Source organism: Megalobrama amblycephala, linkage group LG10, assembly GCF_018812025.1.
Source record: "Megalobrama amblycephala isolate DHTTF-2021 linkage group LG10, ASM1881202v1, whole genome shotgun sequence".
Lineage (NCBI taxonomy): Eukaryota > Metazoa > Chordata > Actinopteri > Cypriniformes > Xenocyprididae > Megalobrama > Megalobrama amblycephala.
Window position 1 is genome coordinate 14,603,465 of NC_063053.1, and position 23,077 is coordinate 14,626,541.

Below are 23,077 nucleotides of genomic sequence, written 5' to 3' on the forward strand. Positions count from 1 at the left end.
GCACAACTGAGTCACAGTAGGATGGATTTCATTTCAGCTTGTCATACCTTTTATATGTTGATGTAACCATACACAATACAACTGTTGCCTCTTATTCTGAACTGTAAATGTGCTTCTGTGAAATAGTGTTATTGTTAACTAAAACTATTAAAATAGTTTTCATTAATTGAAATAAAGCTAAAATAAAATATATATATTAGATGAAAAAATAAATTAAAGTAAAATAGCAATATTAAAAAACTAATACAAATGACAAAAGCACATAAATATTATTATAGGTCTATAAAATATGTCACTTTTATCCAAACTTTGAAGCACACTGGCAGAGAAAGCATCATATAGGAAACTGTAAATTTAAAAGATTTAAATTTAAAATAAAAAAGACAAAGAAGTAAATATCTGGTTAATTAATTTTGCGCAGAGATTTTCAAAATCATACCAAATAAAGTTAAGGTACACAATATAAGGTAATAAAGAGCAGAATTTAGATTATGTATTATTTATTGATTGTAGGTTATTTATTATTTATTAAAAACTGGGAATTTATTCTTTCTTTAAAAATATTAGTATCTGATCATATTAATACATAATCAGATATAATATTTTTAGGAAATATTAATACTGAATATACTGTATTAACTAATTACGTATAAATATCTGACTCCATGTCCACATTTTAGAGTATTTCTCAAATATTTCTCAGACTTTCAGTTAAGTTAAACCATATTTAAAATGGTATCTAACCATATTTAAAATGGTATTTTAAAAACCATCACGGTTTTCTTTGTGCGTGTGTGTGTGTGTTTTTGTTTTTTTTACCAACCGAGTTCAAATATAAAGACTGCATATCCTCAAAGTGAGACACACAGACATGTGCATACAAGCAGTCCCGTTCTGTTTACACATCTTTCCCTCCCTCCACAATTGCATTCAAACTGTCAGAACTCTGGTAAAGGCATGCTGTCAGTCAGCTGTTGTAACCTGACACTTTCCTGCGGGGGAGGGGGGCTTTAGATGCTCACGACCACCTTCCCCCACACAGAGACGTACTCTACAATGAGCACGTTCACATAGAGACACAAAAAATTGTTCCTCTCCTCATGGCAGCTCTCTGTCACCCCACATCCTGCTTTCAAGGACACTGCAGCATAGACCCGACGGCCTGTGTGTCGTCACCCGCAAGGGTATACCTCGTCCTCTCATCCTCGCCGTCGCACGACAAGTGACGTAGAAGCTGCAGCCAGAGAGACGTGAGACGAGGCGCATCTCACGACTTTCTGATCTAAACTGCAGGCCTGTGTCACCTGTTGTCATACGCCTTGAAGAGCTCACAAACGCTCGCAAGGTCAAATGAGGACACACATGAGCAGCACTGGTTAAAGCAAATGATGAAACTCACCTTTTTGACCTGATCATCCTTCAATTCAGTGAAGTAGTAGGCCAGAAGCTGTGCCGCTATCATTCTGCTTCACCTCTTTGGTGAAAAAGCAACAGAAGAAAGAAGAAAAAATCTTACGATCCTTTCCAGTGAGGCAGGAAAAGCAATTTGAGCACAGAAGCAACGTGGGTTAACTGTAAAACGAGAAGCCGGCACGTAGGGGTGTTCCCTCCCAGCGCTTCGGCAATGTCTGACTCTCTTCTCGGCCTAGGAAGTCAAGCTGCATATAATGAGCTTGCATGTGATGCAGCAGAGGCTAGGATGGGGAACGGCTAAAGCCACACCTACTCACTCTGCTCCTATTGGCTGAGCTTTATGGGAAGGCTTGTGAGGCAGAGCACAGCTGACGACTGACCCCCTCCTCTGGCTCTTCTTCTTGCTTCTGTTCCTCAGATTTCACCTCCCGCTTCCATTCTTTCCGTTCAGTCCTTTTCAGTCTTCCTTCTTCCTTGTTCTCAGCCACTTTGAATGAAAGAAAAAGGGGATTCACCTAAGAGGCACGTAGAGCACGTCCCCAATGCGTCACATACTCGGGGCCTCACAGCCCTTCAAAATAATTAGATTTGGGTGGAGAAGCAAAAATGCTGAGTAATGCTACAGCCCAAGTTATATCAGCAAAGACATGCATGTTTCCTGCTTCTACAGTTCAGTGGCAGAACAGTTAGGAAGACTGGATGTGTGAAGCTTGAGGAAATAAGGAGACACGTGATTTGTAATTTCAGGGGAAGTCGGCAGGAGGAACAATCAAATGGATGACAACAAAAAACATCAGGGGGTCAAACATGAAATGCCTGCCCAGAAATGTGTGAACGGCTGGGGATGATTAAATATTTACATTAGAAAACAAGAGAGGATATGCATAGCATGTTGATCTTAAAATACACATAATCGCACAATGCAAAGGAAATGAATTACTTGTCCTACAATTTCCATGTCATTATGTGATTTAATTGTCATTTAAAATTGTCATTACAATGACCGAGGATCTAAATTTTGTGTTACATTGTTTTGAATATTCTTCACAAAATCTTGTGGTTACATGCATTTGTTGATTTTCTGAAAAGGACACTAACACTTAAATCTTTAAGCTTTAGGCATAAATGGTAGTTATGTCAAAATAACTTAATAATAAATTAATTTTAATAAATAAAAAACTTAGTACAAATAAAATAAAACAATTGGTACCCTTTTATATATGCCGGATATTAAAAATGGTATTAAAAAAATATAACGACTGGTACCCTATATACTGGGCATAACAAATGCGGATGTAATAATAAAATAAATTGGTACCCTATGATATACACTGGACATTTTAAATGATGATGTGATAAAATAAATAAAAATGATACCCTTTGATATATGTTGTATATATTAAATGCTTTTGTAATAATAATAGAAAAGATACCCTTTGATATATGGCGGATATTAAATACTTGTGTATTAATAAAATAAAATATGTGGTGCCCTGTAATATAAACTGGACATTAAATGCTGATGTAATAATAAAATAAATTTCAAAACTTGAAAAACAATCAATACTCCTTGATATATGCTTAACATTAAATGCTGATGTAAGAAAGTAGTGTAATGTGATTTAAATGTGATTTTAGCCATTGTGTAGCTGTTGCATTTACATAGAGCTTATTTTACAGTTTCTCAGGGGAATGTCACAGTGGGAATTCATTGTAACTGGAAAATCCATGGAAGCGGGCAAGCGGCTGAGGTGATGGTAACACAGCTTATTGTGGGTCGTGCTCCAAGGCACGTGGCCATCCTCCCCCCTCTCAGAAGCACGTGATTGTGAGAGCTCAACATCTTTCTGAGCAGAGCCAATCAGAGCAGAGTTTCACTGATATACGTCAGAGGAGCAATGCAAATTACAGATTTTGCCACCTTCATATATTTTAGCACATATTAGAGCACATATTGTCCATTAGTGTACCGAAATGTTGTGTTATATTGTACAGCAAACAGTTAAGAAAAATTATGACTTTTTTTTGCTAATTTTGATATCACACATTGACTATATTCAATCATAAGTATTCTAAGAGACATTTCAATTAACTTGCTACTCCAATATTATGATTTCCCGAATTTTTTTTTTAGTGATAGAAATAGTGGTCCTCAGTGGCAGTAAAGAAACATTTACAGCAGGTAAAAGACACCAAAGTCCTTCATGACAATAAGTTGCCTTGAAGATAAGTTTTCCTGGAACAGAGCTGTTCATATTTTACAGGATATGCATCATACTGGCAAAAAATGTCACTGAATGGCACACATTCATTATAATTAATTTACAAGGGAACAATGTCCAGCCAGTAAAGTACTTTGCATACTGGAGCAATGACATCACTTCCTGGCAGATTTACTCATTGTGCTGGGAGTGTTTGTGTTTACTTAGTGTCTGTTTCAGCGGAAATATAATAAATAATGTCTGATATATTCAGAAATGACCTACCCCTTGGGAACAACACCCTTTGATGGTTGAATATTCATGCATGAATGAACAAAGTCATAAAGGCACCATAACAGAGCTCAGATTTGTTTAAAGAGAGAGGTTAAGATACCAATATAACAGAACTTTAGACCCATTTTAATATATGTTCTTTAATATTTGTAGACAATTCCTCATAATGAGGAATGGTGATCTAGATCAGTAAAAGAAGTGTTTCGTAAGTCAGTTCATCTCATTTTCAAAATTATTTTCTTTGTTTTAAGGCATGGACAAACCAGTATCTAAAAATATAATACATTATACATAATATACATTATTTTCATAGTATTTTTATTTTGAGTTACGAGTAACCTTTCAGAATGCATTACACTTTTGTTTATAATAAGATGATGATTTGTCCTAAAATATGACATGAAGTACTATGATAGGAAGTACTCGTAAATGTAAGATCGACTGCTGAGATTTGCTAAAAATGATTAAAGAATCAGCACAAAGTGTGATTAGCTTTTTTTAGATAGTCCTGTGGAGCTATAATGGTGAAGTAAGATGCATCATAGTGACATTTTAGTGAAAAAACATTTAACAGCTGCTTTCTAAAATGCTTTTAGAAGTGGGATAATTACCATGTCATCAACAGAAAATGCAGTTGAACAGGAATAAACTAATTGTTTGTCTTGTTTTACCTGCACTTTTTTTCTTTTTTTTTTTTACTGAAGAGAAGCAAAACACATCCTCTGGGATCCAAGGGTCAAAGAAATGATCATGGTTTACACTAACATAAAATGCATTAGGCCTAGAAATAATTGTCATTAATCTGTCTGGAATTTGCTCTGTGGACCTGGATAAATTATTTGTTATTTTACTGTATATACATATATATGTCAGGAATGACAAATAAACAATTTATATAATGTACAACTCAATATATTAACATAGGGCTTTTGCTGAAATTTACAGGGCCTGGGAGAACATTGTTAAGAAAACAAACAGAACAAAATGTTCTCTAAATACAGCTATTTTACCTTCATAGATGCAGGACGTAGAACGTTTAAGTCACCTTATCACTTTCCATAACTGAAGGCAGGTAGGTTACTCTATAAAGTGTGAGAGAGAATCTCTGTCAGCTGAACTAGTTGGCTTCTTGAGATCAAATTGGATTAAATATATGCTCTTACATAACCCAACAACGCACTAAGAAGGGTCCAGTTGTAAGGACTGTTTCTCAACTTGTCCTTTTGATATTTTACTTACTTCATTTTTTTCTTACATCAAGTTAATGTACAGAGGTCAACTATGCATATTTCTTGAGAGACAATATGCCACAGCATGTAATTGTTTTATCAAGATTGCAATTAATGTTACCAGAGAATTGTCTCCCTTATTATTATGCTAAATTTACCATTTTACCCTTAGGTGATTTAAATTGTGCTTAGACAAGTTAGCTAACCTAAGAAGTGTATACACTTACAAGAATGTAAAGGTTGCATGTGAACGTGTGCACGCATGCTAGTTTGTGCAGGTATATGGTGACGTGCTGGTGTGCATGGCTACTAGCTCCAGCATACTATTGTTCAGCAGAGAAGCTAATTAGCATTAGCGGGAAGGATTACGATGAGTAAACTTTTCCCTTCCTGCTCCATGAGGATTTGTGAGCAGGAGCTGGCCTGGTTTAACTGCTTTGTTAAATCCCTTGAAGCTTAAATTAGTGAACACAAAAGGGAAATGTGCTAATGTTACCCCACATGGATCTATTAAATCACTTTTTGAAAATTTGTCAAAAAATATTTTAATCTTACATAGTGATATACTACAAGTTTCCAAAGAAAGTAACTAAAAATTAGATATGTAGCATTTTTACAACTTTGCTGTTGTTAACATAGATAGAATTTGTTAAAATAACATCTACTTAAAGGGATAGTTCACCCCAAAATTTAAATTCTGTCATTTACTCACCCTCATGTTCCAAAACTATATGAATTTATTTCTTTGTGCAACACAAAAGAAGAAATTTTGAAGAACTACAGTTCAAAAGTTTGGGGTCAGTAGGATTTTGTTTAAAAATGTGTTTGAAAAAAAATCTTTTTTGATCATTATATTTATTTGATCAAAAATCTAAAACCATAATATTGTGAAATACTACTACAATTTAAAATTCTCTTTATTTTTTGTCAATATATTTTTAAAATTGTGATGGCAAAGCTGTCACAAGATCCTTCAGAAAGATCCTTCTGCTCAAGAAACATTTCTTCTTATTATTAATGTTGACAGACCTGCCAACATGTACGCATTTTGCGTAGCGGGTACGCATTTTGACCTCAAAGTACCATAGACGGTAAAAGAAACTACGCCCGGTGAGTCCTTTGCACGCGAAGTACTCAAATCCAGCAAAAGAAAGGCTGCGTCCGAAAACTGAAAAATGCTGCCTTCCGAGGACACATTTCAAGGTAGTAAGGTATCAAGGCACGTCCGAATCCAATGTTAGCTTCACTTCCTCTCTCATGAGATACCTTCCTCAGATCGCAGTGGCGATTTCTTTAAGACTGCAAGGGAAGCTCGGCTTCCCTTATAATGTCACAAAATTAATGGTCAAATATGTACTATTGTATTAACATTTTATTGACTAAAAATGCGTTAGAAAACGTTCATCTCAAAGACGAGTTCGTTCAGAATCAGTTACATATAGCAGGTCGGCTGACTCGATTTCCTTCTCATATATTCCCGCAGCGTCACAGTGCATTTCCCTATTGAAGCCCAGCGTCCATTGACTTCAATGGGGCTGCTTTGAACGGTTTTTTCCCGGCGCTTCGAAACTAGACGGTCATTGGATAAACGCTGCGATTATGTCCCGCCCACGGACGCTCAGCGTCTCTGGGGGTGAATGGGGAGTGGGCTGGCCCGGACTCCGAGCTTCTGCGTGATGATTGGAGGGTCTGTCGAAAGACTGCATCTCCTTTTGACTGACAGCGATTCTGTACTATAAGGAATCACTGAAGCTATTCGCGCTCAGTCCCATCGCGGATTTCTTTGATATTTGCTTGGCGAAATTGCTTGATTTTCATCATACATTTCACACAATTATACACCACATTCCTTGTTTCAGTTTTACAGAGTTTAATATTTTTTTTTAGATCGTTCATTCCTTCCTTCATTCATTCATTCATTCATTCATATAACGTTAGTAGGCTAGGCTAGCGTCGTGGGTGAAACTGCGCACGATGGCAGACGGTGCTAATATTGTCGACCTGATTTTGGCGAAGCCATTTGAAAGTGTTCCTTACGAGGAAAAACTTAGAATTAAACAGCAGGGCAGATCAACACCTAAGATTGATTTAGTGCAAAAGATAGGGGGAAAAAAACAGGTCTTTTCAGCTCTCCTGGTATGACAGTTAGCTGGCTGACTGGAAGTGCTGTGACAAATAAAATGTACTGCTGGCCATGCCTCTTGATGAAACCATCTCACGGATGTGTTGTTTGGTCAAAGGTGGGGTTTGGAGATCTGTCTAACTTTGACAGGGCATATAAAAGACATGAAAAGAGCAATGAACATGTGAGTGCATGTGCAAGATTAAGTTGCATGGGCAGGATCAGGGTTGAGCATGCAATAAATGAAGGTGCTCGCATTCAAGTGGCTAAACATAATGAAATAGCATTTGTCAAAGAGCAGAGGTCAGAGGGGGCTTTCCAAGCCATTTATGCCAAAACAGCAGATCTCACATCAGACCCACGAGATGAGCCCATGAGAAAGCGCCGTCTGACCCAATTGCAGGATCCCCAAGTGCGATACAGAAATCTGTACATGGCCATCCTTGATAACATCTTGGAGCAGATTCCTCGACGTTTTTCAAATTTGGAAAGCATGCTCTTCTTAGAATTAGTCAATCCAGGGAAATTTGATGACATGAGACAGGTATTTCCAGAGGAGGCCTTCCAAAGTGTCCTGAAAAGTTATGGCCATCACTTTGATTCAGGAAGACTGAGGTCAGAACTTCAAGTCCTGTATTCAGATCAGGACTTGCAGGGTAACAGGGGAAAGCTGTGTGATTACTTGGTGTTCCTTAAAGACATGGAGTTGGACAGTGCAATGCCTCAGCTTTACAAACTGTTCTCATTAATGGCAACAATTGGAGCTACATCTGCAGGTGTAGAAAGGAGCTTCTCCTGTTTAAAGCGACTCAAGTCCTACACCCGAAACACAATGGGCCAAGGCCATTTAAGCAGCCTAGCTCTGCTGGCCATTGAGAGGACACTGGTCAAGTCACTTGAAAAGACTCCTAGTTGGTACGACAGGGTCACAGACCATTTTCTTGAAAAGGAACGTAGGGCAGAATTTACTTTTAAATAAATAGACAATTTTATGATGTAGGCCGAAAATGAGCTTCCCCTCTCTGACAGACCAGTAGCCGCCACTGTCAGATCGATTTTTGAAGGAAGCATAGATGTATCCTTAGCTGCCTTTGATATCCCACAATCCTGTGCTTTCCATTCTGTGACAGTTGAGCTAGAAAAATAAAAATGGCGTCCGAAGCTTGCGTTTGCTGCTCAGTTTGTGTATAAATGTAGGATTTTGACCAACATATTTTAATTTTGATATCATTTCTATCGAGAAATTACTACTGTAGTAATTAAATATTTGTTTAGTTCTCACCAAAGCTCGCGCTATATTGCTGTAGATCATTAAACTGTTACGCTGCCTCAGAAGTCTGTCCGAAATCAATTTCGTGAGGTACCTTCATGCACAAATGCTGCCGTACAAGTCATTCTCTTATAAGATAGCGAGGCAGCAAGACAGCTACCTAGGTTTTCGGACGCAGCCAAAGAGTTCGACCAATCTGAGCGCTGGGCTCATTTCCCAAATAGCAAGATGGGATGATTGACAAATGCGTACGGCCTATCAATAAAAAGAAACAGCAACACAAAATCACAAACTCGATCCTCCTTCCACTCCCGCCGTCTCAGTGACTGAACTCTCTAGTCATGGTACTTCTAACTCCTTAAGGTAAACGGGTATAAAATGCTCACGTTATGTTGAACAACAAATTTAAATAAAATTTAAATCGCTAACGTTATATGGCTTAGTGATTATGAAAATGTTGTGATGTGTGACTGACTGACAAGCGCGAGTCTTGAGAAACAGGCGTTTATTTATTTATTTTCAGTGTTGAGAAACGTAGCCTACATGTGTTGCATTATTGTGTTAATAATAACTAAAGTACCTAATTATGTTACATAGCCTAGGCCTACTTATTTTATGAAATCTAGCATTAAAAGTACCGTTGTCTCAGAGCTGCGCGAGCTCTCTCTCATAAACACAAACGCGCGCGCGCACAGAGAGGGAAGATCATTGCTTGCTTGGTTTAAAATTTGTTCTTGCTTGTGTTTTTTTGTTTTTTTTTTGTCAGAAAACATTTTTAATTATCCACCCGTGTTTTTAAGATTCGTTAAATGATGGACGCTTTAGTTAACACAACCCCTCATTATAAGTCGGACTAACTTCTACTTGATATTTTTCATTTATTTTTTATTGCAAGAAAAGAAACAGCACTGCATTAAACACATTAATATAAACTGAGGAAAAAAAAAAAAAAAAAAAAAAAAAAAAAAAAACATACAGACAAATGAAACCTCAACCAGTAAGAAAAAATGGTCAAAGTTCTTAAGGAATTGGTTGTTCTTGTTATTATCAATGAGTGTAAGAGATTTAATAACAAGGGAAATCTCAGCAATGTAGACATCAAATCTAGGCAATGTCTTGAGAAATTTGTTTTTGTGAATAAAAAAATTGCAATGCAACACAAAGAAATTAACAACAAGGTCAATAGCATAGTCACTCCTCTAAAAATAAAGAAATATATCCTTCAAAGAAAAGTCTAAATTGCGGTTTCTAAAAGGAGAAAGATAACAGCTTAAGTTCTCCCAAAGAGATTTAACATGAATACAATGAAAGAATAAGTGAAGCAAAGTTTCTTCCTCAACTTGCAAAATACACACAAGTCAGAGAGATCAACAAAAGAGGCAATTTGGGAGTTGGTTGGATAAGCATTATGTAACATTTTGAAATGTACCTCTCTTATTTTATTGGACATACAGTATTTTTCAGGGAGTAACCACGCTCTCTTCCAGTGAATACTGTCAAAAACATTGTTCCAGAAAGATTTACATCTAGGGGATGTATAAACAGTGTAATGTAACAATTGCTTTACATGTTTACTATTACATTTTTTATCAAGAAGGGAAAACTCCGTCCAATAAAAGTTTAGGCATAATTGTTTTCCTCTCATTAAAGAAAAGGTGTGTTTTAAATAAGTGCACATAGCTTGGAGATAAAGCTTTGATGACAGAATTGAAAGTTCTAGCAGGCAAAGGAAAATTATATAAAGACATAAATTGTTCATATTCCAGTATACTGCCATCATTATTAAATAAATCCAAAACAAAAACAATACCTCTTTCATACCACTTGTCCATAAACAGGGATTTGTTTCGGATTAAAATATTCGAGTTATTCCACAGAATTTCTTTGTGGGGAGAAAAGTTGTGCACGTAACACAGTTTCCAAGCAAGTAAAACTTGTTGGTGAAATTTAGAGAGAGAAATGGGTAATTTAGAAGGGGTAAAATTACATTTTAAAAGAAACTCTAAGCCACCTAACCTATGAAATAACTTCTACTTGATATTCTTGAATACTCGATTCGTTTGGATGACGCGTTTTTGTAGGCCAACCCGGAAGTTAGTGGCGCACGGGTTCCCTCGGTTGAAAGCCTATGCATTTTTCCCATAGACTTTTGGAAAATCGAACAAAATAAGCTCTGTGTTTAACAAAGGGTTATGACACTTACACGTTTTGTCTATCAAGATAATCTTTACAAGTTAACACAACATTTATAGATTTTGAAGCCTAAATAAAGTCGTCAGATATAAACGGCTAACAGTAGGCTATAAATGGACTACAGCACACCATGGTCGCGGATCAACGTCACCACCACCAAACTTCCTCAAGCTTTATTTAGAAAACAACTTTATTTATAAACATGCTCGCTGATTATGATATGCGCTGTGTATGAATACTTATCCACTTTTTCATGAGAAATGCTGTCCAAATGTCCCGTTTTTAATGATGACGTCTAAAGTCCCCGCCAACCTTTTAGCAATTTGTTAGCAACCGCCGATTTTAAGACACAGTAAAAGTTAAAAAAATCACAAGTGGGTTATAACTGGTGAGTTTTATATCATAGATCAAAACGTGAAAGTATTTAGAGGCTTTGTTAACCACAGACCTTATTTCAGGAGATTTAGTAAAAACCCATAGACTTTACGGCGTTGGAACCGGAAGTCCTAAAATGCTAACTCGCTTCCGGGTTTTGCCTACAAAATTGCGTCATCCCTGAGGCACTCTATAGGTCCTTTCTATTCATTGTCAGCTGTTTTCAATAAATATGTTTGTATTGGCTAACCTTTATTCAGCGAATGTTTGTCTTGTTTATAATTCAAAGACAGCACGTTACAAATAGAAACCCTTTTTTTCTGTGGGATTTAGTATCATATTTGGATATTGTAATAATAAATTAAGTATTTTAAATGAATCACATGTAAACTCAATGTTTACTGTTTTCTAAGGGTTTTTTAATTTTAGACTAGTTTTCATTACAAAACCTGTATAAACAACTCGACTGTCAGGTTAGTTGTATGTAAATATAGCCTACTTGAAATTGCAAACAAATTTTTTTAGTCCATATTAAATATATGAATGCGATTCACTTGTGGTTGTCGGTTTGTATAAGCACACATAATGCAATGCAATATTAATCATGAATTTAAAAAAAAAAATGTTTTTGAGCAGTTGTAGTGAAATTTTTAATTGTCAAATTAAAAAAACTTTAACATTCAAAATTAGATTAACGAAGATGGGTGTGTGTGTGTGTGTGTGTGTGTGCTTTGTGTAATGACCCCCCCCCCCCCCCCCCCAAAAAAAATCTCCCATCCCGTCACACTGGTACTCAAAAAATTTTCCAAGGTTGGCAGGTCTGCGTCACACTGGTACTCAAAAAATTTTTCCAAGGTTGGCAGGTCTGTGTTGATAGCAGTTGTGCTGCTTAATATTTTTGTGTAACCTGTGCTACATTTTTCTTTCAGGATTATTTGATGAATAAAAAGTTCAAAAGAACAGACTTTATTTGAAACAGAAATCTTTTGCAACATCACAAATGTCACTTTTGATCAATTTAATGCATCGTTTCTGCATTAGACTTTAGAAATTAATACTTTTATTAATTTCTAATATCTAATTCACAATCTAAAAAAAATCTTTACTCTAATTTGGCTCTACTAGTCAAATAAAAACATTGCTTTTCAAAGTACAGTATCAGTTCCTGATTTAATATAAGTGTTTGGTCTCCAAGCTTCTCAAACAGCATCACAGAGCACTAGAGCAACATTCTGTCATGACATTCCATTGCACACAGCCACCGCCCCCTTTAGTTTGGCCTTTGTGAGTCTTTCACTCTGACTGCCCATGCAAACCGCTCACTGAGTCTGAACAAAAGGACAACAAGAAAAAAGGCCTTCAAAGAGCCAATGTACAGTGAGAGTGAAACGATGCTGAACACAGTGATCGTAAAAGCAATATTTATTGCACTAATCAATACATTAAAAACAATAATAATAAAAAAGTAATAAATTAACATCTCTGTCGATGTCCCTGAATGCACTTATTTTACATGCAAAAAAAATGCAAATATATGCAACCTGCAAACAAGTGAGATTTCATGAGAGCCATCATTTGATAAATCTATATAATTACTTATAGAAACCCTGTACTCTTAAAACACCAAAAGCAGCACTCAGAGAACCCCAGTCTGAGCATCTAGCGAGGTTCTTGTTTCTCTGTTTGATGCTGTCGTGCTACAGCTGTGATCAGGGCCGCCCCTTTCCCACTGCCATCCTCTGATAGGATGAAATCCACCTTACAATTGGGAGCAAGTTCTCTGACAGTGTCCTTTAAGATCGTGGAGAAGCTGTCACGAAAAGCAACATGTCAAGTTTAGGATATGAATCCAACACTGATCTAATGTAAGTAAATGTTCCGCTAATCTTAACTTACTGTGGATGTAACTTGTAAAGGGTGCCGTCCACTCCAACAGTAATCTCCAAATGCTCTAGTCCATGGTTCTCTCGGATTTTGTCTACAACAGCAGCCATTCCTGCACCACAGAGCTGAGCTGCTCGGCGGGAAACGACTCCACACACTTCCTTCACAATAATACTGTCATCACATGTGCCGTCCAAGCCTAGACTCTGCAGAATGCACCTCACTTGCAATAGTGCCAAACGGTCACTAAGTAAATGGAAGAAGACAAAGCAATGGTCAAATGAAGTACATTATGTTACATTTATTCACTAACTTCTAGTTAGAATTTTTTTTTCCAAATGCCTATTAAATTTATATATATATGTACAGTATGTGTATATGTATGAATAAGCTCATGAATAAGTTACTTTTAATATGAGATTATAAGTACACCTCTAAAATAAGATTTTAGTAAAGGTAAAAATGACAGTAGATGCCAAAATATTTGGGAAGCTGAGCTCAGTCATGTGACCAATATATTCTATGTCAGAGACGGTTAATATACCTCTCAATCTGTGAGAGAAACTTGGTCTCGAAGATGCCTTTGGTCTTCAGTCTCTCTGTGATGCGACCACGAAACAGAAGACCGCGTTTTGTGAGATCAATGAGAATCTGCCTTACAATCTCTCCCAAATACATTCCACTCGTCATCTTTTCAAACCTGTAAATGAGGATAACATTAGATTATATTTGGAAAACCTGACACATTGTCAAGGCGTAATATATATTTTAAATTCTTCTTCTTAATAATAATCATTTATTATTAAATTAATGTTAAATTAATTTAAAATAAATCAAATATAATATTCACAAAAAATAAAATTTTTAGTTATTTAAATTTTGCTAAAGTTGCTAAAACTTCCTCTGCTTTAAGGAAATCTTGATAGTATACTGCCTCCATGTGGACAAATGGAGAAAATCTGCATTGCATTTGTCTTGCACAACTGTTTAGACAACCATCGTAAAATAATATCACTGTCTAAATTGTCTAAAAATGGTAATCTTTACCTTTGTTTTCCTGCATTAAGTGAGCCTCCGTCCACCTCTCGGTCATATCTGGTCCGGATGTCCTCAATATTATCATTTTCTCCAAATCCTCCCCACTCAGTGTTTATACACATCTGCCCTTCATCACCCTCCACAAACTCGATGTTCTTCATCTCCTCCATGTAACACACATTACTGCCCGTTCCTGCAGAGTTGAGAAGCATACGTGTTGACTTGTTGCATACTGTAATGCTTTTTTGCGTGTGTTGGTTTATAACCAGCAGTGAGGTTGTTACCTCACAGCTTACCATACCTCACAGCTTTCAGTTACCATACAGCTTCACTGAAATACCACAGAAATACCTCAGAAATACATTAATACTTACCAGCAATAAGACCAATCTGACATTTAGGGTCCTCGTATGCACACGTCATCATTGTGCCAACTGTGTCATTCACTATAGCAACGATATCAAGGTCAAATTCCTGAAAGAACAAATTAAATCATAACCACACCAATACAAACATCAGTAATACCTGTAGTTTCATTCAAATACGATGATTATAAGCTACAATATAATTATTTATGAAAAAATATAAGCATTGAAGTCTGAATACTCTTATTATATGACAATGGAACATTAACATTGATGATGGTGCTTCTCTGTAAGTGAATGAGTGTGTCATGTGCAAAAGTGATTTGATGTTTGCTTTCCCCTTACATTTCTTCTTTTGATGGCCTCTCTCAGCATATCCACAACATCATAACCCTCACAATCTGTCGCTTTGAAGCCTTTCGTCCAGCAGACCAGATCTCCCTAAACAAATAGATGATACAAATGGCAAGGATGATCAATTGAGAGTAGCATTTGTCTGTGTGCTGTAACAGATTGTTTTAAGGTGTTTAAACCTTTTAATGATAATTATATTGAAAATTGAAGTGACCTCTGATAACCCAAGGAAGATGTTTTTTTTTTACCTTATCAATACCTGTCTGACTGCATGGGAAAGAGAAGGTGAAGCCAAGAGGCAAACGAGTGTTCTTCATCCCCATATAGTCCAAGAAATCCGAGATACACTGAACTATGTGGTCAAACAACTAGAGAAAAAAAAAAACTGAAAAAATTAAGTCAGCTTAAAATAGTATTATTATACTTGTGAATGTTGTACTGATACATTTCTGGACCCTATATAGTACAATGATGTTAAATATGCGGTACTAATGTATTCATTTGCACCAAAATGATTGATTTTTTTGTTCATAGTGTTTCACCTCCTCTCCTGTGCCCTGCATGATCTCCAGTGGGATGGCATAAATCTTGTTGTACATCCGGACTGAATTCCGCATACCAGTACGAATCTTAACCACCAACACACGGAAATTGGTTCCACCAAGATCCAAGGCAAGGTACTTTCCTCTTTCTGTGAAAGTAACAACATTCAGTGGCATAAAAAATGTCTTAATGAGTCAATTATAATCATTTTCAGATTTAAGATTTATCTTTGCTACTGAATATACAAAAAAAAAAAGAATATACAAAAAAAAAAAATCTAAATGATTATAATAATAAAAAAAAAAAAGTATGGTCTCCAACATTTCGTCAACCCTACATAGGACAAGCAGTTTGAAGAATGAATGGATGTATTATATTATATTATATTATATTATATTATATTATATTATATTATATTATATTATATTATATTATATTATATAACAGTGCTAAAAATAACAATAGTGCTAACAAACTTGGAACTCCCCAAAGATGCACGGTTTACACCATGATTGCTGTAAGTAGGCAGTTTCCCTTTACCTGTCCCATCTGGAGTCCTGTAAACATATGTGGGCAGCATTTTGACTGATGCAGTGGGATGGGAGTCTTTCTTCAAGCCTCGTTCCATCTCCATGCGCATCTTCTCCTTCACTTTCTGGAGCTGTGTGGAGTTCAATGCGAAGGTCGCAAGGGTATCATCAATCTCCTTACGTTGTGAAGCTAACCGCTGAGCCACTGCAGTCACCATGGCGGCACCTTTTGCACTGCCACTTTCAGACAGCACAAAACGAACATGACAGTCGGGCACCAGATGGCGGACCACCTTGTGGAGCCTCTTGGGGTACCTTTAAAATACAGATACAAGTATTAATTATGCATTTTAAACATATTTCTTCAATCCAATTTCATACTAAAAACCTCCTTGGGTTTTACGGGTGAATTGACGTACTGTGGATGTGTTCTGTAGACCGTCCCATCCACTCCTACAGTGGTCCGAAGGGTCTTCAGCTTCTTGTTTTCTCTGATCCGTGTCAAGATGGCAGCCAAAGCGGCAGCAACCAGATTAGCTGACCTGAAGGACACAATGGTGCAGACATGCTGGACAGCGATGCAGTCATCTTCATTGGGATTAAGTCCCAGGTCTTCCAGGATCTCCTTGGTGTTCTCCAAACCGCCTTTATACCTGGAAACATTCTCAGTTAGAATATGTACATTTAAACCCCATCTAGACCTGCACCAGATTATCACAAAACACCAAAATCCAGATTAAGCCAGCATGGAAATTCATGCTGAATTGTAATCTTTTTAGCAGGGAAAATTCCTAATATTCTCAAATAATCACTCAAACATGAAGATTCAGAACTTGCAGAAATTCCTCGTAGCTAGAAAAATATGTTGCTTATTTTAACCCATCTAATATCGGTTTATATTTGTGTATATGCAATCTTACTGTTCAATCAAGCAGATATGGTTGGTCTGGAATGTTCCCTTTGTCCTGAGAGCATCGCTGACTTGGCCACGAAACAGTAGACCCTTTTTGGCCATCTTCAGCAGGATGAGTCTCACAAGCTCTCCCATGTACATCCCACTCACCATCTTTTCAAAACTGGTTACAAAGTTACAGAGTTACAAAGTTAATACTACAAAACTTGGAAGAAAAAAAAAAGTTATGTGCACACATCATTTGGGAATAACTTTCAGTAAGTGTGGAGGTGCCCAAACTATACACTACAAAGGGTCAAAAACAAAACTTGATAGAGGGCTGAAATAAATGTTGCCGTAATACAAATACATTATATTAAAATGTATTTTTAATAAAATTCATTTATATTCTCTACAACAAAAATGTTAAAGCAAAAATTATAAATGAAGATATGCTTTAATGGCATGTTTCCCATATTTCCCCCCTCTTCTTGTGATATGGCATGATGGGCCAAATCAAACTTTGTTTCATAGGCCCTGATTTGGACATCCCTGTGTTAAAGCAATCTAATCCCATCAATAAGGACTTACAGCTGTTTTCCTGGATTTATTGAGGCGGCATCAATTTCACGGTCAAAACTTGTGATGAAATCATCAAGCACACCATCATCTCCGAATGCCCCCCATTCAGTGTTAATACACATCCTGCCTTCATCTCCTTCCACGAGATCAATGTGTCGCATTTCCTCCATGTAACACGCATTAGTGCCAGTACCTGAGGAAACAGATTGCGGCAATAAATCAAGCCTTCTCACTTTTGCAGGATTCTTATGAGTTTTAGAGGTCTTCTACCTTTTGAAGCAACACATTTGTGTTTTTAAATTCATTTTAAATTTACTGAGAGAAAATTGTCCAGTCCAAAAGTATCCAGTGAGGTCTTACCTATAATAACCCCCACCTCACAGTTCTGGTCATCATATCCACAGGTCATCATGGCCCCCACCGTGTCATTGACCATAGCCAGGACATCCACGTCAAGATCCTTCACACACACAACAGAAAATGGAGACTATGGATTCTTAAGAGGCAGCCACACTACACTTTTCATTCCATTGACTTCCATTTTTACGCATGTGAATGCGGAAGACAGGAAATGCAAGCTCAAGTGAAGAAGATGTATATATTGCATGTACTGCATATATTGACCTCTGATGTATCAGAGGTCAATATATGCAGATTATAAAGTGTTTTAGGTTCTTCTCAACATGCACTTACATGATGTACTATATACCAAATATAATGCTGTTTGAACCATTTATGTTAAATATGCTCTAAAAATTCTACAGAAATGTTTGGAAATATGAGTCTGGAAAAGTATGGAATTTTAAAATATGAAAAATTTGTAGGTGAACTCAGGTGCAGTCACAATTACCGTTGCTCTGCAAATTTTTATGGGCAAAATCCATTTTTTTAATAGGAATTCACGTGATCTGGAATTTCATGTCAGGGTGAAAACATTCCACATGCAGATTTCGCAACAGCTTCAAGCATCACATGAATTTGCAATGTTGTCAAATGGAAAGCTGCTTGGTTTGAAAGTTGCTACACTATTGATAATAGACAATGGAAGTTTTTTGCCTGTGAAATTTTGCTAATGTGACCGTATCATTAAGAACTCAATTGCAAGTAGAAGTCATGAACATGAATCACCAATACCAGCTGACTACTGTGTTATGACTTCTACTTGGAGTAGCACCAGTTGGTTTCTACTTTATTTTGTTCATTGGAAATGATGAGCAAAGAAAATGGTATCCATACCCCAACTTTACGAATGGCTTTCCGTAATGACTGCACAACATTGGTCCCTTGGACACCTCTAACCTTGAAATTCTTTGACCATGACAGTAAGACACCCTGTGTCAACACAAACAAAATGGGTCAGTGAGATCAGCTGATATGAATGTCTATTCTTCCATTTCACTGGTTTATTAACAAGAACATCCACTCAATTTCCTAATGACTTGAGAACCAATTACAATTTTATTTTATATACATTTTATATAAACATGTCCGAGTTCAGTTGTACCTCATCTATTTTGGACTGCGCACATGGGAAAGAGAAGGTGAAGCCGAGAGGTTTTCTTTTGTGATTAATGTGGCGTTTCTGTAGAAAAGACTTCAAAGATTCTGCCACATGCTCAAAAAGCTGCAAGAAAAGAGAGACATTCAAAACATTTAATAAAGGGGTTTTAAAAATGACAATAGAAAAATCTGCCCCTAATTCATGTTATTATCTATGGTGACTTAGATCAAGATTAGCTGACATTTTATAATGCACATGAACAATGCATGAATAAATATGTAATTGCAATATTTGCATTTGTAGTAATTCCATAAACAATTACCTAAGAGAACTGACAGTTTATTCAGTCTTTTCTTGTTAACATCATAATACTCTGGAAACAACTTATCTGCAATGGATTCCTTATTGTTATAACTCATATTTGTGAAACATCAATCACCTCTGTTCCTCTGCCATTAAGGATCTCTTCAGGGATGGGAAATGTTTCACTTTCCATCTGGACTTTCCCCTTTCCATCTTCTGAAACCTTCACCTGTAATACTTTAAATTTTGAACCCCCCAGATCCAGTGCCAGAAACTCACCCTTCTCTGCAGGGGAGCCATATGAAACAGAACAGATGTAAATCTATCTTAAACATTAGCAGATTTTAATGATTTACTATTTGTCACAAAATGGTTATAGTAGTAACCATGAAATAGCCAATAGTCATGTGTCATGTCAATGTACCTGAGCCATCGGGTGTTGAATAAACATGCGTTGGGAGCATCTTCACTGCAGCCGCAGCGTTGCTCTCATTTGACAGTCCTTTCTCCATCTCCAGCCGAAACCGAGATGATATGTCCGCCAGCTGATCATCTGACAGGCGCATGGCATACAAAAATCGGTCTACCTATTGAGAAACACAATTATTTCAAACACTGCAAGCTTCGAGCTCACTTCTGTTGCCTAGCGTAAGGTTTACTTTACACTTTCTTATTACATACATTCAATGAAACAAAATACTGGGGAATAAGTTCTGGGAATAAGTAATGTAGACATGCGTTTTCTGTAAAGCTGCTTTGAAATTATATGTATTATGAAAAGTGCTATACACATAAACATGAATTGAATTGAATAAGTGACTGAATAAATGGGTAAACAAAAGATAAATAGTCAAAATACTGAGAAATAAAAAATATATGTACTTCAACACATTCTGTAGGAATGACAACTTAAAATGACCAAGCAAAAAATAATACTAATACTATCAGTGATAAATGCAATTATATGACATAGTGAAAGATAATTTAGGTGTGTTTCTGGAGATAAAAATTATACTGCTATAAAATGACAGTCTCTACTAGTCATTTTGAACATTCAGAAAACAATTAGAAATAATATTTTCATTATTTAATGGGAATGTTAGCAAAATATTCTTTGAACACATTTTTTGTTAGCTGGAAAGGAACTCTTTTACTCCATCCTTTACTGGTTAAAAAGCATCCCAGGATGTACCTTTGCTCCCTATAATTCCTATCCTTCCATTTGTTATTTTATCGCTTTGATGACTTAGTAAAGAGTAATAATAAAGAGTGAGTAGGTGTGTCCAACCCTTAACTGGTAATGTATAATAGATAGTTCATAGTAAACTATTGAAAGAATGGGGGATTAAATACAAAACAAAACGTTAAAAAAAAAAGATTTGTAAAAAAAAAAAAAAAAGTCCAATCACCAATAAGCTACAACCAAATAGTCATTATTTAAATTACGGCTCACAACAAGGTGTTAAATTTCATGGAGATGAAAATCAGTTCAATAAATGCAGATGAGGAGGTCAAGGTCCTTTCTCCTCATGCGGTCTGTTATCTGCCCACAAAAGGCATGTGTGAGAGGAGTTAATGATTCCACAGGCCACGGTGAAATCACATTCATCATCAACACCAGGCTACATCTGACAATACACTGATAGAGTTAGACTCTTACCGTCAGTTCAGAAAATCACAAAACAGAACATCACAGACACATTAACAAAGAGAAGTGAATAAAAACAGATACTTTATCAAGACATACAGGGAATTATTTTGTAGAAACTATCATTATGATAATCTTCTGAGGGGAAGTTTGTCTAAAGACATTTTAACAAGTATAGAGGTTTATGAACAATTACCTTCTTGATCTGATCCTCCTGGAGCTTTGAGAAGTAAAAGGACAACAAATGGACCGCAAACATCTTGACTTCCTGAAGCAGGTGTTGACCAGATAAAATGTGATTTGCTTAATGAAAAGAGTTATTTGATGTTCTCAGGAGTGACTCTAGTATGACTGAGAGAAACTTTTCTTCTGAGCTTGTATTTCACTAATCCAGAGTTGTGCACTTGCTTCTCCCTCCCCTTTCATGGCTAAATGATTAATGGATAAGCCTCGTCCAGCCCCTCTGCTCTCCAGTCTCTCCAAGCAATATGTTTGGATTCACTCCAAACCGCAGGAGCACCTTAAAACAATCATGAGCGAAACAATAGATCAAAAAGATCCTTTCTATTCAGTTCGAGTTCAGTATGTAAACATCCTTCATAAGAAAGTGAAAGATACGGTGAGAATAAACATGTTAAATGCCTTATCTGCAGTCACCAGGACAGAGCTGACAAGATCAATGAGAGGGTATTTCTGCCCAGACGATATCAGGACTTCTGAGTTTGTAACTGTAAGGTATTAAACATAACCTAAATGTGCTGATGATTATAGCAACACATTCACAAACAATATTACAGGCTCTAAAACCAAAGGAAAATGTTCAAAGATTATAATGTTGCTGAGGCGTTCAGCTAATGCGGTTACCATAGTAACAGACTGAGATTAACTGGGGCCTTTAGCAAACACTGAGCAAGTTGATCTACCAAACATTTTTAACACTTCACTTCTTCGCTGAATCATTCATCCAGAAAAAAAAATTGACCCAGCATTACCTGCAAAATCATGGTATCAGCTGTTCCATTTTAGTGGATACAATGGTGTAAAATAATTGATCAATTTGTAGACAAAACTGTCCTAATTGCCATAAGGTAATTTTCACAAACAGTAGTCCCACACTTGAAATAATAATAATAATAAAAATAATATTAAAATTGCATGTTCTTTGGGAAGAGAACAATTAGTAGGGGTGTGACGAGATCTCGCGAGACTAAAATGTGACGAGATTTCTCGTCGAGGCGAAAAGTAGTCTCTGATATTGCCATGACAGAGTGGTTAGGATGATTAGGAAAGAATATGCCACCGCTACGTTTACATTACGGCTCCACTGTCGTTTTGCTTTGTATTTAAATAAAAAAACATTTAATTCAGTTGGATAACTCTGTATTTACAGAGTACGCGCGAAAGTGAAAGTAAACACGAGGGCGCATTCAAACGCGATTTCAATAGAGGGTATGCACGTGACGTCACCGTCGACCGTTAGGCCTGCGGTCACGCCCACTGAGTGGCAAAAGACTGAATGGCAGCATTGGTTTTCAGCGTTAATGTCGCGAAAAACACTCAAAACACTTCCAAAACGGGAAAGAGCTTTGTGATTGACTGTACAAATAGCTTTGACACATAACCTGAGGTATATTTTAAAGACTGCCGAAAGCTACAGAAAAAGCAAATGGATCACTGAAGTTCACAGAAACAGCTGGACTCCAGCAGAGAAACATGTATTTGCAGTTAAAATTTTGTGTTAAATTGTTGGATTTTGAGGTAAAATCATACCGTATATATTGTATTGTTATATATTATGTTGACAACTCATCAATTAAATATTTTCCATCTTATATTCTGCATAATTGGGTGTTTTTAAATAAACAACACTGACAAAAACTATACTATAAAACTATATATGTTTTAGGGCTGGACAATATGACATAACATTGATATAAGTGATTATTGGATTTAAACCTACCTATATTGTAGTTATATAAAATATTCACAGGCAGATTTGCTTTATGTATTTCCCCGCAGTCGAAATCAGGCATATATAAATGTCAGGAAACACGACTCCTGGCTGCATGTCAATATTCATGGATTAGGTTTATTTGACGTGTCATAAGGAACATTTTCGAGCCCAACCTTTAGAGTAATCGTTTGTTTTACTCGCGTTTTCGCAGTTTCTCCTATTAAATCCAGTCACGCAGCAGGTTCTTTTGCCACTCAGTCCAGATGAGGGAGCGCGTTCCGGCGGGAAAGTGACGTCGATGCATACCCTCTATACCCCGCATTTTGAAAGCGTCTCACTGATGCATGCAGATATCTTCCAATATGAAAGCTATTTTAGGCTGGGCA

At 36.6% G+C, this 23,077-nt stretch overlaps 2 protein-coding genes and 1 long non-coding RNA gene across 4 annotated transcripts in view; 1 reads left to right on the top strand and 2 right to left on the bottom strand.

The window, feature by feature from the left end:
* Positions 1-1,974, bottom strand: part of hk1 (hexokinase 1) — a 19,801-nt gene extending 17,827 nt beyond the window's left edge. The window contains exon 1 of the mRNA XM_048204754.1: positions 1,400-1,974. Coding sequence (XP_048060711.1) covers positions 1,400-1,462 — 63 coding nt within the window. The 5' untranslated portion in view covers positions 1,463-1,974. The remainder of the gene's footprint in view (positions 1-1,399) is intronic.
* Positions 1-18,484, top strand: part of LOC125276853 — a 24,144-nt gene extending 5,660 nt beyond the window's left edge. Inside the window, exons 4-6 of one of the 2 annotated variants that reach the window (XR_007186767.1) lie at positions 15,273-15,415; positions 17,690-17,879; positions 17,926-18,484. This is a non-coding gene — a long non-coding RNA (uncharacterized LOC125276853). Of the gene's footprint in view, positions 1-15,272; positions 15,416-17,689 lie in introns of both variants that reach the window. The other variant, XR_007186766.1, reaches the window with a different exon arrangement.
* hkdc1 (hexokinase domain containing 1) lies at positions 12,505-21,597 on the bottom strand. Its single transcript, XM_048204753.1, has 18 exons — positions 20,934-21,597; positions 19,514-19,676; positions 19,226-19,374; positions 18,790-18,909; positions 18,522-18,617; positions 17,646-17,745; positions 17,295-17,478; positions 16,732-16,887; positions 16,231-16,464; positions 15,822-16,126; positions 15,281-15,429; positions 14,987-15,106; positions 14,730-14,825; positions 14,394-14,493; positions 14,029-14,212; positions 13,526-13,681; positions 12,994-13,227; positions 12,505-12,907 (listed from the first exon to the last, which is right to left on the bottom strand). The coding sequence occupies exons 1-18, from the start codon at positions 20,994-20,996 to the stop codon at positions 12,757-12,759; spliced, it is 2,760 nt and encodes a 919-aa protein (XP_048060710.1). The 5' UTR covers positions 20,997-21,597; the 3' UTR covers positions 12,505-12,756.
* Between the last annotated feature and the right edge of the window lie 1,480 nt (positions 21,598-23,077).